The sequence below is a fragment of the Atta cephalotes genome, assembly GCF_000143395.1.
Source record: "Atta cephalotes unplaced genomic scaffold scaffold00023, whole genome shotgun sequence".
NCBI classification, from domain to species: Eukaryota; Metazoa; Arthropoda; class Insecta; order Hymenoptera; family Formicidae; genus Atta; species Atta cephalotes.
This window is the reverse complement of record NW_012130087.1, coordinates 3,906,836-3,923,111: the sequence shown is the minus strand read 5'-3', so window position 1 is coordinate 3,923,111 and position 16,276 is coordinate 3,906,836. Positions and strand designations below refer to the sequence as shown.

Genomic DNA, 16,276 nt, shown 5'->3' with positions numbered 1-16,276 from the left:
ACACCTACTTAGTACGTACTTATTTAGTTATTACGTAGAAGTAATAATAATTAAGTTTATACGTGTGTTGTTATATATTATTATTATATAATAAATAANACACACACACACACACACACACACACACACACACACACACACACACACACACAAACGCGCAAGCTCTGTTTTCCAAAATTTACTGGCAGTACTAAAAATGTAGTGCATGTAATATGAACTGAATAGATTTTTAATACTAAATAAATTTTGAAACACAACCAAAATAGAATCACATTTTAAGATCTCTATTTTAAGACTATATGATATAGTGTACTTATTTCTTTTTCCTTTTTAAATTAATAATTAGATTCTTTATGTTTATAAGTCTAAATTAATATTTTATCATTAAAAATATGAAATGCATGAGAAATTTGTACATATTTGTACATATTACATGAATTAAGAGTGACCTATTTCTTTGTATGTAAAATTTTCGTAAAATTTTGATAACAATACTGTATTATTCAGTAGCGTTTTAGGATTAAATTATAAGAAAATAGAATATAATGATGTAAATTTTAATAAATTTTAATATTTCTTTCATTTAAAAAAAAAGAACATTTAATAAAAACCTTCTCAGGAAATATCTTCTCGGAATATTTGTTATAAGGATAATAATCACGGATCTTTTTTTACAAAATATATTTTAATATATGTTTTAACATAAAATATATTCTAGCAATTTTATGCTTATTTATATATCTTACGTCATTATGTAAAAATTACAAAAATGTGTAAATTATTACTTATTACAAAAATACTTCTGAATTACTTAGACTATACTTAATTAGATGGCAACAATGGTAATTTATTTAATTAAAGCATTATGTACGCTGAACTATCAAAAATAATAATAGAACAAATAAAAATACAATCAACTGAAGGTACAACTGAGAGCAAGAATGTCTGTTCTAGTCAGGTGAGATTAAACTGTCTTTGCAGATTGAGTTTTCATATAATTCAATGATTAACCAATTACTAAAAAGAATGTATAACGCAAAAAAAAATTCGCAATTCTACTCACGATATCTAAATCATTTTTGCTCCGCTGGTACATTTAGTATACTTTTTTATACACTATCATGACACTATTAGCATTATTACAATTTAAAGTACAGAGAACTCAGAATAAAGTCATTACACATACAAAAATTTTGATCGTAATCGTAAGGCTGTAAGCAAATCGGTCAATCATAGTCAAGCATTTGAAAACAGAGAGATGAGATCGCAATTTGATTGTGACTGGTAAAATTGTTTGAGACTTTATGATTTGATTGACTAAAATTTTTATACGTGTAATAATCTTAAATAAACATAAATATCATTTACTCGTAAAAGTATCAAAAAAAATGAAAATAAACTAACTACTAACTTATATACTTGTACATTATTACATATTATAGTTACTTACAATAGTAATTTCTTATCAAAAAGAATCTTAGTAGCATTATTTGGATGAATAGCAATAATTGCATTAAATATTCATAACAAGTTATGAAATCACGAGATTCATTCACTCTTAGAGCAAAATAACAAGTGTTTATATATACATATATATTTTTTTTTATATATCACAACATTTACATATAATTTAATTCGTTCGAATATACTTCAATTCGTTGTTTCAGATCGCGGTAAGTGAGAATCAAAATCTAAAACAAAAACACTAAATTAATTGAAAATTTCATTTTTATAAAGATTTGTACTATTCAATAATGAAATCTTTCGGATTATTTCTTATTTAGAAGAAATATTACATATTACATATAAATCGTTTATATTAACCCTAATTGATCATTGGAGGTCACTATGACCCAACCAAAAGTTTGGACTAAATTTTCATCAAGTTAAATTTCGAAATAACGCTTGACGCTCCATTTATTAGTAGTTTGAATCTCTAACTACATTATCATGCGGTTGACATAAAACGCGTTAGGAACTCCGCACAATAAAAGGAACGAACAGAGAATAATAATTTCAACCTATCAGAAACTGTATTCCATTATACATGATAGACTTTCAGTTATGAATTTTTTGACTATTTTAAAATTATTAATTCAGCAAAAAACCAATACAAATATATATTTTAAAGTTCAAAGAATGTCCCTAATTTTTTTTAATCTTTTTTAATCTATGAAAATAAAGCTGTGGCAGTCAAATGTACTGGAGTCATGTTGACTCCGTATCATTACGTAATTTTCACAAAGTGTGATCATCGAAGGTTAATATATAAATCGTTTATATGTATTCAGATTTTATTATTTTTAATTCATTAAAAGGTTTAGATAATTCAAGATATTACATTCATTTTGGAGATATTCACCCATAAAGTACGTAGAACAGAATCATCCAAAAACTCATTCTTTTTAAAAGCATTGTCTATTTGATCTCGCGAAACTATCTTCAATTTGTGCAATAATGCCAATGCGGTTTGCAACGAGATCAAATGAATAGAGAGAATGTGTTTCTCAGAATCACGCGGAACATTTAGAGGATATCTAAAATGATAAAAGTATATTTCTACAAAGCGTTGTCTAAAGGTGTGTGTGCGTGTGTGTGCGTGTGTGCGTGCATGTGTGCGTGCGTGCGTGTGTGTGGTGTGTGTGTGAAATCGTAATATAACAAAATACAATGAAGATGTATAAATTATATACATAGGGGAAAAAATGTCAGTGTCCCTGAATAATTCAGAAAATATAAGTTTTATAGAAAAATGTTTCAAACAAAAATTATAGGGATTAAATCTATTTACCAATTTTGGGTATCATCGCTAAATGTCAAATCTATTTACCAATTTTGGATATCATCGCTAAATGTCAAATCAAGATTACATCAATTTTTTTTAATGGATGGAACACTATTTTTGATGCCAGAATTTAATAGGTGATGTCAAGAGAGCATTTCAAAACACTGTAATAAAGTTCTTTTTCATTAAATACTTTTCGAGTTTATAAAGCTTGAAAATACCGCCGACACTACGCAAGGTATTCGATCAACGGCTAAAATCTTTTGAATGTTATTCGGAATCATGTTCTAGATAACATTTGTCAAGATCAAGGTCATTGGAGATTATTTCTCTTATTTTCACTTTTACACTAAAAATTCATTTTTACATAAAAATAAGAGGTATAATCTTTTCCTTGGACTTGATCTTGACAAATGTTATCCAGAATATGATTCTAAACAACATTCACATTTTAGCCGTTGGTCGGACACTTTGCATAATGCTAATGCCGGCGGTAATGTAATTTTCAAGCCTTATAACTCGAAAAGTACTTAATACAAAATAATTTTATTATAGTGTTTTGAAAAGCTCTTGACATCAGCTATTAGATTCATCAAAAATAGGATGTTTCATCCATTAAAAAAAATCGATTAATCTTGATTTAACCTTGATGCCACCCAGGTCAAATTGATAAGATCAATAAATAGATCTTTTTAAGCCCTTTTGTCTGAATCATTTTTCTATAAAACTTATGTTTTCCGAGTTATTCAAGGGTACTGATCTTTTTTCTCAATCTATATGTAATTATATATATGTATTATATTTTTTAAAATATATACTAACAAAATGGGAATATTTTATTGTAAATATTTTGTAAATATTACGTGGGAAATCGTGAGAATTATAAATGCCTTTTGAGAAATTTTTTATGAGAAATCTCTCAATTCATAATCGGCGGAATTCAACTTTGATACCGATCCTCATCTCATGCATGCTTCGGTTTTAGAAATAAGAAATTATGTTAAAAGTGAGATGATGGCGTAAAGGAGTATGACAAATACAACCCATATCGGGAACTCATATTTTAATAATTTATAAGATTAAAGATAGTAATTATTAAAATATTCAAATTTACCTGTCTAATTGTAAAAATTGCGATGGATACTGAGATCTTAGGATTTCTTTAAAAGTAACTTTTATATTCAACATCTCTATCTTGGTCAATAAATGAGAGAACAATTTGAAATTCGTAAAGACTTTTACAAATTCATTTGTCAATATCCAACCGTCCTGTTCGAAATGAAATATAAATGTTATGCCTTCAACTGAATCTACAAAAAAAAATGTTAATGGTTAATTTCTCATATACAATATCGAAAGATAAATAGTTCAATCAGCTAAATATTTAGTAAAATCATACCAATTTTTTGAAATAGAAAAGAGTTAAAAGCCATATTCCTGTTTTGTACAGATCCCTTCTCATTGTTATACCAAGAATTCGCATAAATATCCATTGATCCTTCTTTATCATAATCGTCATTAACTTTAGAAATATTACTCGAATTGGTTACTTCATTCTTTCGAGGTACTGATTTTCTATCATTATCATTATTCCAATCTTGGTTAGCTAAAATAATCGGTGTATTCTCACTGTGATTCAATAAAGGAATGCTGCTTTGAAACTTCGAATTAGTCCAATTTGGAATCTCGAATTGATTCCAAGACTGCGATACAGTTTGCAAATTGTCTGCGTTACTATTTTGGTGGCAGTAAATCGCTTCGCCATTTGTCGAACCATGTGAACCGTGCATGAAATACATTGATAGTCGAGTAACATAGTTTTCGTCACTGTGCGAATTATCTCTTACATTGTTATTTATTATATTGTTATTTACAGTGTGCTGTGTGTGCAAAGAAGCAATATTCTTTGTAGATTGCGAAACCTGAGGTGCAAGTTTTTTATTACTATGTTCTAATTTAAGAGATTGAGCGTTTTGGACATTATCAAAATTGCTACTACATGCATTCTGTCTTACATTTGTATTTACATTTATGTCTGTTTGCTTCTTCTGTGTATTATATATTACAGGATCGGATTCATAAATGATTTTCGAAGTGTAACTTTCATTGACATGTCCCAGATTGCTAACAGACGTAAAACCATTGCTCTTCGCATGAATATTTGCAGTTTCTGTTTTTAAAGCATTGCTTTGTAGATTTTTAATAGTCGACAAATACGAGATATCTGTATCATAGTTATTAATCGTTCGCTCAGTTTGAATTTCTGGTACTTGCGTTCCGGGAACATCAGTCATGGAAAATTTGAAAGGATTTGTATCTTTGAACATAGCGGGAAACTGGGTGTTCATATTATTTACTTCTGAGAAATTATTGAAGAAATTAGTATTCGTTGGCGCCGCAGGAGATACCGGCAAGGGAACGTTTTCGTTATTCTGATTGGCTTTTGGAAGGAAAGTACTGATTGGTAGTATATGATTAATGAACATTGAAGGTGTAGGATTTGCTGTTGAAGGAGGTATTTGCATACGTGAATTGAGTTCGTCAGATTGGTTCCAGTTGCCAATTTTAAAAGAGAAACTGTCTGAACCGTAAGGAAATGTAATGTTATTCTGTAATCTATCATCGACGTTTATGCCAAACGGATTAGACATCGAGAAAATATTTACATTAGATTCTTGATTCGCAGCAGTTTCATTGTTTAAATTGTACGACACTTTCTGTGCCAAATCAACATCGTTCAATGTCGTTCTGCTTATAAGACTAGATGCTGTCGGAGTTTTCACGACAGTGGAACGATCATCTTTTTGTTCCAATAAAATCTTCTTAACAATTTTCAAAATCTTATTTAACTGAATCTGATCCTTCAATGAAAGTGATAAACATTTTAGCATATCACAAAGAATTTCATTCACCCCAGTATGTAATTTTTTATTTTCATTCCACATTGTTATGTATAACTGTCCGACGACATCATTAGGAATGAATTGTTCATCAGTTAGGAACGGATTCGTTGTCGCCTGCGCATCACTAAAGACTGACGCCTTCGTGTTCGATGCGTTTGCAAAGGAATAACTGTTTTGAAAACTCCTTGTCGAAGTATTAGACGGAATGTGTTGTTCATCGAGAGACTGAAAACCTGGCGGTGGTCTTACTGGCTGTTGTTGATATTGATTATCATAATGTGGAAGCGTCAGTCCGGATGAGACTAAAGGTACTTCGTATTTTTCCTCTGTCGATGTAGTTTTGTAGCAGTTCTCGGGCATCAGACTCTCCTCCGCAAAGCAATACGACGGTTTTTGGTTCACATTGTTTACCACATACTTCATTAAGCTCGCCATGTCAACGGCATCACCCTAAGTGACGAAAGTAAAAGGGAAAAGATCAAATAAAGTGATACATTTGATGAAATCATGATAAAATTTTCAATTTTAGAAAATAAACAATCAAATTTAAAATTTTAGAAAACAAATGATTGAATTTTAGATTTTCACAAGTGCTCGAATATCGATAAATTTTTAAATAAGCTCGAAATAACAACCGATTGGATTAGCCAACCTAGAATTCGGGAAAAATTATCACTTTATGAGATCGTTACAATACATATATAATAACATATATAATACATCTATAATAACTGCACATACTTTTGCACATTCAAATTTCTTTATTACAATGTGTATTGTTGTATTAAGTAACAACCACAATCACAAATACACATGACATCACATAAGGTTCTAATTTTTCCCAGATCATAATCATAAATTAATATCCTAATATATATGTTACATAATTCGCAAAATGATTACAGTAAACATTTATATTATTTATAGTTCAATTTCATCAATTATATAATTATTAATAATAATATATTAAAAATTATGTATTAGAATTATATTATAAATAATATAATTTAATATTACAACAATATAAATAATCTATTGTATAATAATATTAATCATCATTAATTACAATAATTATATTTTATAACATATTAATAATTATGATATTTAAGTAGCTATATAACGCGAGCATATAGTATATTTTAACTTAAATATTATGTGATTATATATGATACAAAATCATACAAACGCATTTTTTTAACAAATAAAGTTGTTCATTTTTATGCAAAATTTTCTTTTATAACAAAATTTAAAATTTTATCATTTGGAATGTCGGTAATTTACATTGCTCGTTTAAACACTTTTGCAAGATAAAAAAGAAAGTTAGGATCTGCACCTGCATCCCATTCACTATCATCAAATGCTTCATCGCAGTCCGGCAGAGTAAATGCTTTTTCGATCATATTCGCATCATTATTCATTAATTCGTTCATTTCAGATATGTAATCCGATATATCGCCCTTATTTTTATCACTTTTGTCATCTTTGAGGCTTTCTTGGCTTAGATCGTCAGAATCCAATTCAGAATTATTATCTATATTTTGTGTAATTTTTAACATCTGTTGCATTAGTTTCGAAACGTCCATTGACGTTTGATCTATTGTAGTCAATTGATGGTTTGAACCATTAATGTTACAGAATGGAGTGATAAAATCAGAGGACTGATTTAACTGATGTTGTTTTGTGTTTTCAGCATTAGAAGAAATAACAGAATCGTTTTCCATAGACTGATTCAACCGCTGCTTTGTATCATCAACATTAGAAGAAGCAATAGAATCTGTTTCCAAGGACGAAAGATCTCTTGTTTCTTCGGAATCACTTTGTGATTCAACTGTCAACTTCTTAGATAACTTCTCAGATGTGGACTCTTTAATTATCGTGTAAGTATTCGGGTCCATCACATTAGATGCCTCAACTTGTTCGTCGTGCGATGAGATAATAGTATCATCGAATGTATTGCAACTATAAGATGACAATGGAATTTGTTCGCTGCTGGAAGATTCGCTTGTATTAATGGAGTTTATCGAATCCATTTGCTTCTTATGCTTTAGTTTCTCCAGTAACGTCTTAAGAGAATACGCTTTATTACTTATATTGGACTGAACGGGATTATTTGAGCTGCATTCAGATACTTCTTTATTTATATTATCTTTATTATTAGATGTATGTAAAGAAACTGACTCTGAAACTATATTGGAATCTCTATCCCTTATTTTCTGATCAGCTCTTACTTTACCATTGCATACTTTGCCATTTCTGTCTACCTTCTGATCTATTTCTTTTGAAGAAGCCATGTCATTGAGCTCAATAATATTTATGCTGGAATTCGTATCTTCAGATTGACTATTGTGCAATGTCTTAAGTTTTACGTTTGGTGTAAACATTACTGTAACAGTATGATGGTTAGATACTACATTATTTTTCAGTCTGTCTAAAAAATCAGACGCAACATCGTAATCAATGTTATCTTCAGGTAAAAAATTTTCCTTTTCCAAGGAAGTCAAGTCTAAAAAATACTGTTTTCCAGATAATTCATTTCTCTGTAATTCATTTCTTTGTAATTCATTTCTCTGATTATGCGATCCTGATTTATCTTCTACATCACTCTTGCATTCTGTCATTGGTGTAATAGTTCTATGAGCAAGATTATTCTCCTCCCTTATTACTGACCAATCGATAGGTTCCATTAAGCCATGTCCACCATATAAACTCCTAAATGTCCCAAAATCATTCTGATCATTTTCATCGTCGGAATTTCGTAAACTGAAGTTCATTAAACAATCTTCAATGCTATACCGCGATTCTTTATTCTTGCTTGAATCGATTTGTTTTACATTATTTTCGTTATCCATATTTGCCTCGAAAGTGTTTGAATTTGAACTGGATATTCCATTAAATTTTGATTTTTCTAATTTTTTAAACACTGAAATAACTTCTTTAAATTCTTTAGGCGTCTTCGATCTCCCATTTTGCGAATATGATGAATTACTCGACTGCAATTTAGCATCCAGTGACTTAGTATCTGAAGAGTTAGCATCCAACGACGCATTTGGAGACTTAGCATCCAGAAATTTAGTAGGCGTAGATTTAACGGATGGAGATTTAATATGCAAAGACTTAGCATTTGGAGATTTATTGAATAACTGTAGGACCTTTTTTTTACAGTCCGGAAGGTTATGAGAGAACTTGATAGTTTTCCTTTCAATATCTTCGCTTTTTACATTGGATAATACATGCGTTCTTTCATCATGCAATATCGATTGATTTCTACAGTGTCGCGGTTTATTTACACTGGCTTTGCGTCTTGTAAAGAATGTCCTCATAGACGGAGCAGAGTTGAAATCAAACATCATAAAATTTTTTATGTCATTTATACGCACCGTTTTACCAAATTGCGCTAGTTTCTCTTTCACTAACCAATTGTTTATACACACATCCTCTTCTTCGCTTGTATCGGTCAAAACGATCAACATGGAATTGTTCTATGAAAATAATCAGAGAATTAATTTAATAATAAATTTGTAATAAGTTATTATACATAATTTAATGTTTTAGAAATTAAAAAATAAGATGTAATTTATTTTTTAATATTAAAAATTAAAATAAAATTGATATAAACAAAATAATTATAAAGATAATAAAAATACAAATAAAATATTAATAAAAACATAAAAACATAATTATAAAACATATATAATTTAGAATTAAGAATTAAAACATTTTAAATTTTAGAAATAAAAAAATAATCTCACCGGAGGATCGATAGTAATTATAGTTGCAGCTAGAAGAGTCTCATTGACTTTATCATAGAATTGTTCATATACGCTCCTCTTCCAGCGATCACCAACATTTGGTTTAACATTATATAAACCGCAAGGTATTGCTTGGGCGGGCAAACCGGAAAACTTTGAATGTAAATAATATATATCTTCAGGTGCATATGCCTTCACAGTGCCGAAATCATAAAAAAATACCTATTTTGGAAGATAAAATTATTATATATTAAAACATAATTTCTAAACATTAATGAAAATAATTGTCAAAAACTCATTGTACTAACCGTTACTCTGAAATCTGGTTTTACACTCTTAATGATTCCTCGATGCCAGTTACCATCAAAAACGCATGCACAATTCAAGTCCTTTTTCAAGGCGACTTTTGCAATGATATATTTATCTTTGTTAAGTATATAGAAATTTCTGAAAACAAGACATTTTCGATTCAAATTTTAATACAAGCATTGACAAAAAACTGTAGTAAGATTGGTCAACTACTTACTGTAGTTCATCCATCATTTTATTAAATCGTTTTTTGTTTTCTCGGAGATGTATCCAGAAAAAGTTTGGATGAAACACTTCTACAACATATGTCTCTAAGAATTTTTTGGTGCGTTTTAAATCAGTTACTAGTATTTTATCTACATCATCGCCATAATTCATTACACCCTCGGGAGCAAACTTCTTGGTAATGGAAGATGACTGTAAAATTATATAGATCATCAGAGTCATTGAATTATCATGTATCACAAATAATAAACGTTCTTCTGACATCCATTATAATAAAAGTATCAATATCATTATAATAAACATATTTTATACAAGAATTACATTTAATTAAATTAACCCAATATATAGAAGATATAAAGAAAAAATATTATAGATACACACATTTTTATATATTAAAAAAATTACGTTATTCGTGAATTTATTTTTGTACTTAAATATATAATAATACACTTTCTGTTTGAAATAAAAATTGAACACAAAAGAATTAATGTTTAGCTTATATCATTTCATAGATCTTAATTTCTATCATTGGTAAGAATTAGCGTAACATTTTAAATAAACTTTAACCAGTTTCAATATTTTTTATGATAAAATATTTATGATAAAATATTTTTTAAAATAAAAGTTTGTTTTTAAATAAAATCTACAGCATCTAAAACAATTCAACAAAAAAATCACATTTTTTTTTCTTCTGAGACTGTAGGACATATTCTAAATATTTTTTCGCGTTCAACACGATGCTGTTGTCAGAATTTGCATAGTCTTTCAGGAATTATAGGATGCGTTTCGAGTTATGCACATAGTGCGTAGATTGTAGAAAGTCGTTTCGATTTAATCAATATGCGCATGGAAGCGCTTAGGTAGCGCTGAGAATTTCCTAGTATTTGTACTATCCATTAACTAAATTCTTAAGGCTTTAGCAGAAAGGTCCCATAAGTCACATTTATGGGCCTTCTACAATAATAAGTTATTAGTCATAAATCAAAAGTTGGAAATTGACGACTGTGATTGGTCAATTTCCAGCTTCTAATTTCTGATTTATGATTAATGGTTTATTGTAGAATGCGTGTTAAGACAGTGTCTTATAATTTGTGAGTAATTATACTATTATATTTGTGAGTAATTATATAGGGGACCTCCCCTTCTATGACCTTGATCTTGTCTCATATATTGTCAAGATCATGACCCTGTTTTAGTCATCCTTCATAATTAAAAAGTTATTAACAAAAGAAGTTTGAAAAATGATATCTCTTTTTTACTACATAAATTTTCTCTTTGAAATATATTTTACAACTTTCCACGCGAAGCGACTTTCACCCCAATCTCCGATAAATTTTAGTCGTGGCTCATTATTCATTAAAAAGTTATTAACAATCAAAGTTAGTAATTATTTCTCTGCTTTACATGAAGAGTTAAACAAACTTTAGACAGAGAGAGAAGTGAGGTGGACGAATTCAAGGAACTACAACTTTCTGTGCAAAACTTTCACCTCCCCCTCTCCCCTCCTTAGGGGCGCAAGACTTCCACACGAAGTGATTCTCTCCCCATCTCCTTCCCTGCTTAGGGACACATGACTTCCAAGCGCAGACTTTCGAAGTCCTGTTGGAGATTACTCCGGATCACGACTTCAAAAGTCGTTTCGTGTGTATATTCGTGTGTAATGGAATCCATAGACATTGCAAGATTCGAGATGATCTTAAGTTGGTGCTTGAAATGTCATGAATCGATTAGAAAATGGTATTAGCATCTTAAGACACTGCTTGAGATTGTCTTGAGATTAAGAACAGATTATGGATTTCGGCCTAAGTTGTGCACTCCTAAGCAGAGAGGGAAATGGGGTGAGAGTCGATTCGCATGGAAGTCGTCCCTAAACAGGAAGGAGGTAGGGTGAAAGTCGCTTCTCGTGAAAATTGTTCGTCCCTTAGTAGGAAGGAGAGGTGGGAAGTAAAAGTCGTTTGCATAAAAAGTTGTATTCCTTAAATTCGTCCTCATACTTCTCTATCTGTCTAAAGTTGTCTAACTCTTCATGTAAAGCAGGGAAATAATTACTAATTTTGATTGTCAATAACTTTTTAATGAATAACGAGCGACGACTAAAATTTATCGAAGGTTACTCAAGATCATGACCTTAACAATATATATCAATATCAAGGAGGGAGTTCCCTATTCAATGTATTTAACCCTAAAGACATACCAAGACTTAAGTCATAAGACACTGTCTTAAGAATAGAAATCAGCCTTTCTGCTACAGCCCTTAACACTTTTTTCAATGCATTAACTGCTTTTATTGGGAATACAAATAAGTTTCCGTTTGCAAAAGACGGCGCCACTAATAAATTATAATTAAAATTGTTTGAAAACGACATATCATAAGATTGGACATCCGACAACACCATAACCTTGAAATATTAGCGATTTTGTATCAGCATCATATATTTTTTTTTGTACGAAAATGTCGAGTTTTGAGCCGAATAAGCGTCATTTGCGGAAACTTTTGATTTACTTCTTTAATTTGAAGAAATCTGCAGCTGAGGCTCATAGATTGCTTGTAGAAGCATATGGTGATGCTGCCTTAAGTGAGAGAAGTTGTCGTGAGTGATTTCAAAAGTTTAAGAACGGTGAATTTGACGTCGAAGACAAAGAACGTAGCGAAAGGCCGAAAGTGTACGAAGACGCGGAATTGGAAGCATTATTGGATGAAGATTCGTGCCAAGCGCAAAAAGAACTTGCACTTACATTAGGAGTGACTCAACAAACAATTTCATATCGTTTGAAATCATTGAGAATGATTCAAAAGCAAGGAAATTAGGTTCCATATGAATTGAAGCCGAGAAACGTTGAACGCTGATTTTTCACACGTGAAATGCTGCTTGCAGGCATAAACGAAAGGGTTTTTTGCATCGTATAATCACTAGTGATGAAAAATGGATCCTCTACGATAACCCAAAGAAGAGGAAATCATGGGGACCACCTGGCTATGCTTCAACATCGATAGCCAAGCCGAATATTCATAGAACAAAACTCATGTTGTGTATTTGGTGGGATCAGCTTGGTGTCGTGTATTATGAGTTGCTCAAACCGAACGAGACCATTACTGGGGCTCTCTACCGAACACAATTGATGAGATTGAGCCGAGCACTCAAAAAGAAACGCGCCCTACTACTCCAGGCATGATAAAATTATCTCCTGCATGATAATGCTCGATCACATGTTGCGACGCTGGTCAAAACCTACTCAAATGGGAAGTTCTACCTCACCCGCCGTATTCTCCAGACATTGCTCCTTCCGACTACCACTTATTCCAATCGATGACGCATGGCCTGTCTGAGCAGCACTTCACATCATATGAAGATACCAAAAATTGTATCGATGATTGGATAACCTCAAAAGATGAAGCGTTCTTTCGACGCGGTATCCACATGCTACCAGAAAGATGGAAAAAAGTAGCTAGCGATGACCATTACTTTGAATAAAACATTATGTACCATTCTTTCACAATAAATGCTTAATTTTTGATTAAAAAAGCGGAAACTTATTTGTACTCCCAATATTTTAAGGCAATTGAGGCATTCATGCAGGCGTTCTATGTATTTCATATGTAATTCGGAACAAATATTCATAATATGCTGTGACTCTTAAATGAATTGGAAATCCTTCTAATAGCTCTAAATAAAGAAGAAAAAAACCGAATATTATAAAGAAACAAATAACTTGAAATCTTGAAAATTGTTTATTTTATATTATAATTAGTTTGTTTCATCTTAATTAATTGCCGAGTTTTAAATTTGAAAATCTTCAAAGTTTGCTGTTATGTATGTTATGTACTTTTAACAATTAAAAATGAAATAAAATAATATTGTATATACTAAAATAATGTTGTATAGTAATATAATACAATTCAAAATATAACATTTTGATAAAATTCCCCTTTAGTCAGCCCCAAATGACTCAAGAAGGTCATTGACCTTTTCCGTCCCTCGTTCATTAAAAAGTTATGATTATGAACAGAACAATTTTTATGAATAGCACACAATTTTTAAACATAAGGAACATATTTATTGAAAATTTGATTTAAAAACAAGATTTTTTGCTAAAAAAAAATATCGAAAATGACTTTTTTCGTATTTCACATCAATTTAAAAATTTTGACGCCAAAATTTTGACATGCTACGTTTTATCAATGACATAATGTTCAATACAGAAAAATTTTCGAGAAATGTTGCACTTCCGAGAAAAAAAAATACTTTTGTGTCAAAGTATTATCATGATTAATCCTTAATAAACGGCATACATGGTACAGTCATTTGTGTCCATGTGTTTTCTAATAATTTCCTTTTTCTGATCTAAAAAGTAATTTTTATAATTTTTCCAAATTTTTTTTCCAACATCTACATAGTAAAATAATTTGACCTTAAAAAAACATGTGAATTTTAACAAAATTGTTCGAGCACTTTAAAAGTCTCAAAATTAGGTCGCACACAAATGACCCATGTGTATCGTTTAAAGGTACTAAAAATAAATGTGCCATTTAATAATGTATGGAATGACTCACGAGAAAATATACTTTGCAATCCTAGAGCTAATTCTAAAATCAAGCATTATCAGTTAATAATTTATTACGTACAATTTCTGATGGGATTGGGTCATTGTCAGAATTATTGTATTCCACTGTTCTGTGTTCATCGTATTGATGGTCGTATGATATTTCATTAGACTCCGCTTTTGGAACTACTGGCCTCTTATTTGCACTATATAACTTAAAGTCATCAGTTTTGTTAACTTGTGTCATGTAGAAAATTTTCGGTAAGTAAGACGTAAATTCACGCACACTTGTGAAGCCCAGGTTGTTATAATTCAGATGAACCTTATACTCTTTAAGATATAAATCGGGCAGCTCAGCACACCAGATGCCATCCGGATATTTTTGCAATAATTTCTCCAATCGAGCCTTTATTCTGTCGCTTACTATCTCGGATTTGTCTTGCGGATATTCGGTAGCCCTCATTTCCATATAATTATTATTCATCATCAAGCTTTCAAAGATTTCATTATTATCTGGGTTCTTGCTGTAATTGAACATGTCAGTTTGTTCGGATTGCACATGCTGTGCAAGATTCGTTGCAAGCATCTCGCTTGTTTTTGGATATTTCTGGCAGTTATCGATATTGTTTTTACTACAGGGTAACACAAAATAATCTTCATCTTCATCATTAAAATAATCTAATTCAAAGTCCTCCTCTCCGGCAGGATATTCAGTTTGTTGTGTCGGAGGCGAGATTGAATCGCCCGGTAACTTAGATTCGTTAATCCATAACTGCATTGAAGACTCTTCCACTAAAGGTTGTTGATTACTTGGCTGCTGGACTACGTTATTTTGTAAACCATTCTGAATCGCATATATCATGTTGCCATCTATGCACAACTGATGCGTTACTTCACGCAGTTGCGCTCGCAAATCTTGATAAGAGATAGGAACATACTGTATTTTCGCTTGTACATATAGCAAAGCATTCTGCAAACTCATACCATTTGGATGGGTTTTGATATGATCAACAAGATCAATTAACGTGCTATTTGGGATTCTAATTGGAATCCTTGCATGTTGGTTGCGACGATTAAATGTAGTAGCTTGACGAGCTGGATATCTGGTTCTTAAGTTCTTGTTGGAGGAATTTCTCTGACGTGACACCAATGAACTCACATGCTTACTTTTATCCGCTATCCCGCGTACATAGTGACCACCGTTAGCCTCTTCGACAATGAAATGCTCCGGCATGCTTTGAAGAAATTGTACTAAATTGTTACAACCAAATTCACGATACGGTATACGGTTCTTCTCCATGTTATAATAATCCCTTTCAAGAACAACTACAGGTGTCGCATCTTTTCTGGAGATTAATAACGATAGCAGAAGCGTACGAATTTCATCTTGGTTCCCCATCTCTGTTTGATTAAAAAAAAAATATTTTTATGAAATTAAAATCTTATGAAATTAAAACACAAAAAATATTATAATTAACCTACACTATCATATTATATTTGTCAACGAAATTTACCACATTTAAGTAAAATTTACTTGGCTGTCTATTTTGTGATAGAATTTTTTAAAATGCATCGATTTAAAACTTCTTTTTTACCCAACTGATCTCAATCCCACTTCTTCATCACCTTGTCGGAATGATGCACACTTCAAAAATAGTTCAGGTAAATTTTACTCAATATATAGGGTACAAAAAAAAATGTTAGAGACATATTTCATAAAATATATCAGTATATTATTATATCAGTATATTACGATAAAAAAT

General features: G+C 30.9%; 1 protein-coding gene across 1 annotated transcript; it reads right to left on the bottom strand.

The window, feature by feature from the left end:
- Nucleotides 1–1,619: 1,619 nt before the first annotated feature.
- On the bottom strand, nucleotides 1,620–15,912 carry LOC105619933. The gene is made up of 9 exons (XM_012201448.1): nucleotides 14,596–15,912; nucleotides 9,964–10,163; nucleotides 9,746–9,884; nucleotides 9,438–9,659; nucleotides 9,066–9,167; nucleotides 4,185–6,138; nucleotides 3,900–4,095; nucleotides 2,342–2,537; nucleotides 1,620–1,691 (listed from the first exon to the last, which is right to left on the bottom strand). The coding sequence occupies exons 1-9, from the start codon at nucleotides 15,910–15,912 to the stop codon at nucleotides 1,620–1,622; spliced, it is 4,398 nt and encodes a 1,465-aa protein (XP_012056838.1).
- Between the last annotated feature and the right edge of the window lie 364 nt (nucleotides 15,913–16,276).

What these genes read in the sequence shown, in the direction of transcription:
- LOC105619933 (XM_012201448.1), bottom strand. Translation starts at nt 15,912, where the DNA reads ATGGGGAACCAAGATGAAATTCGTACGCTTCTGCTATCGTTATTAATC. An exon ending in ACCCAATCCCATCAGAAATT is followed by an intron (nt 10,164 to 14,595) that starts GTACGTAATAAA and finishes ATAATTTTACAG; the next exon opens with TCATCTTCCATTACCAAGAA. An exon ending in AAAATGATGGATGAACTACA is followed by an intron (nt 9,885 to 9,963) that starts GTAAGTAGTTGA and finishes TCTTGTTTTCAG; the next exon opens with AAATTTCTATATACTTAACA.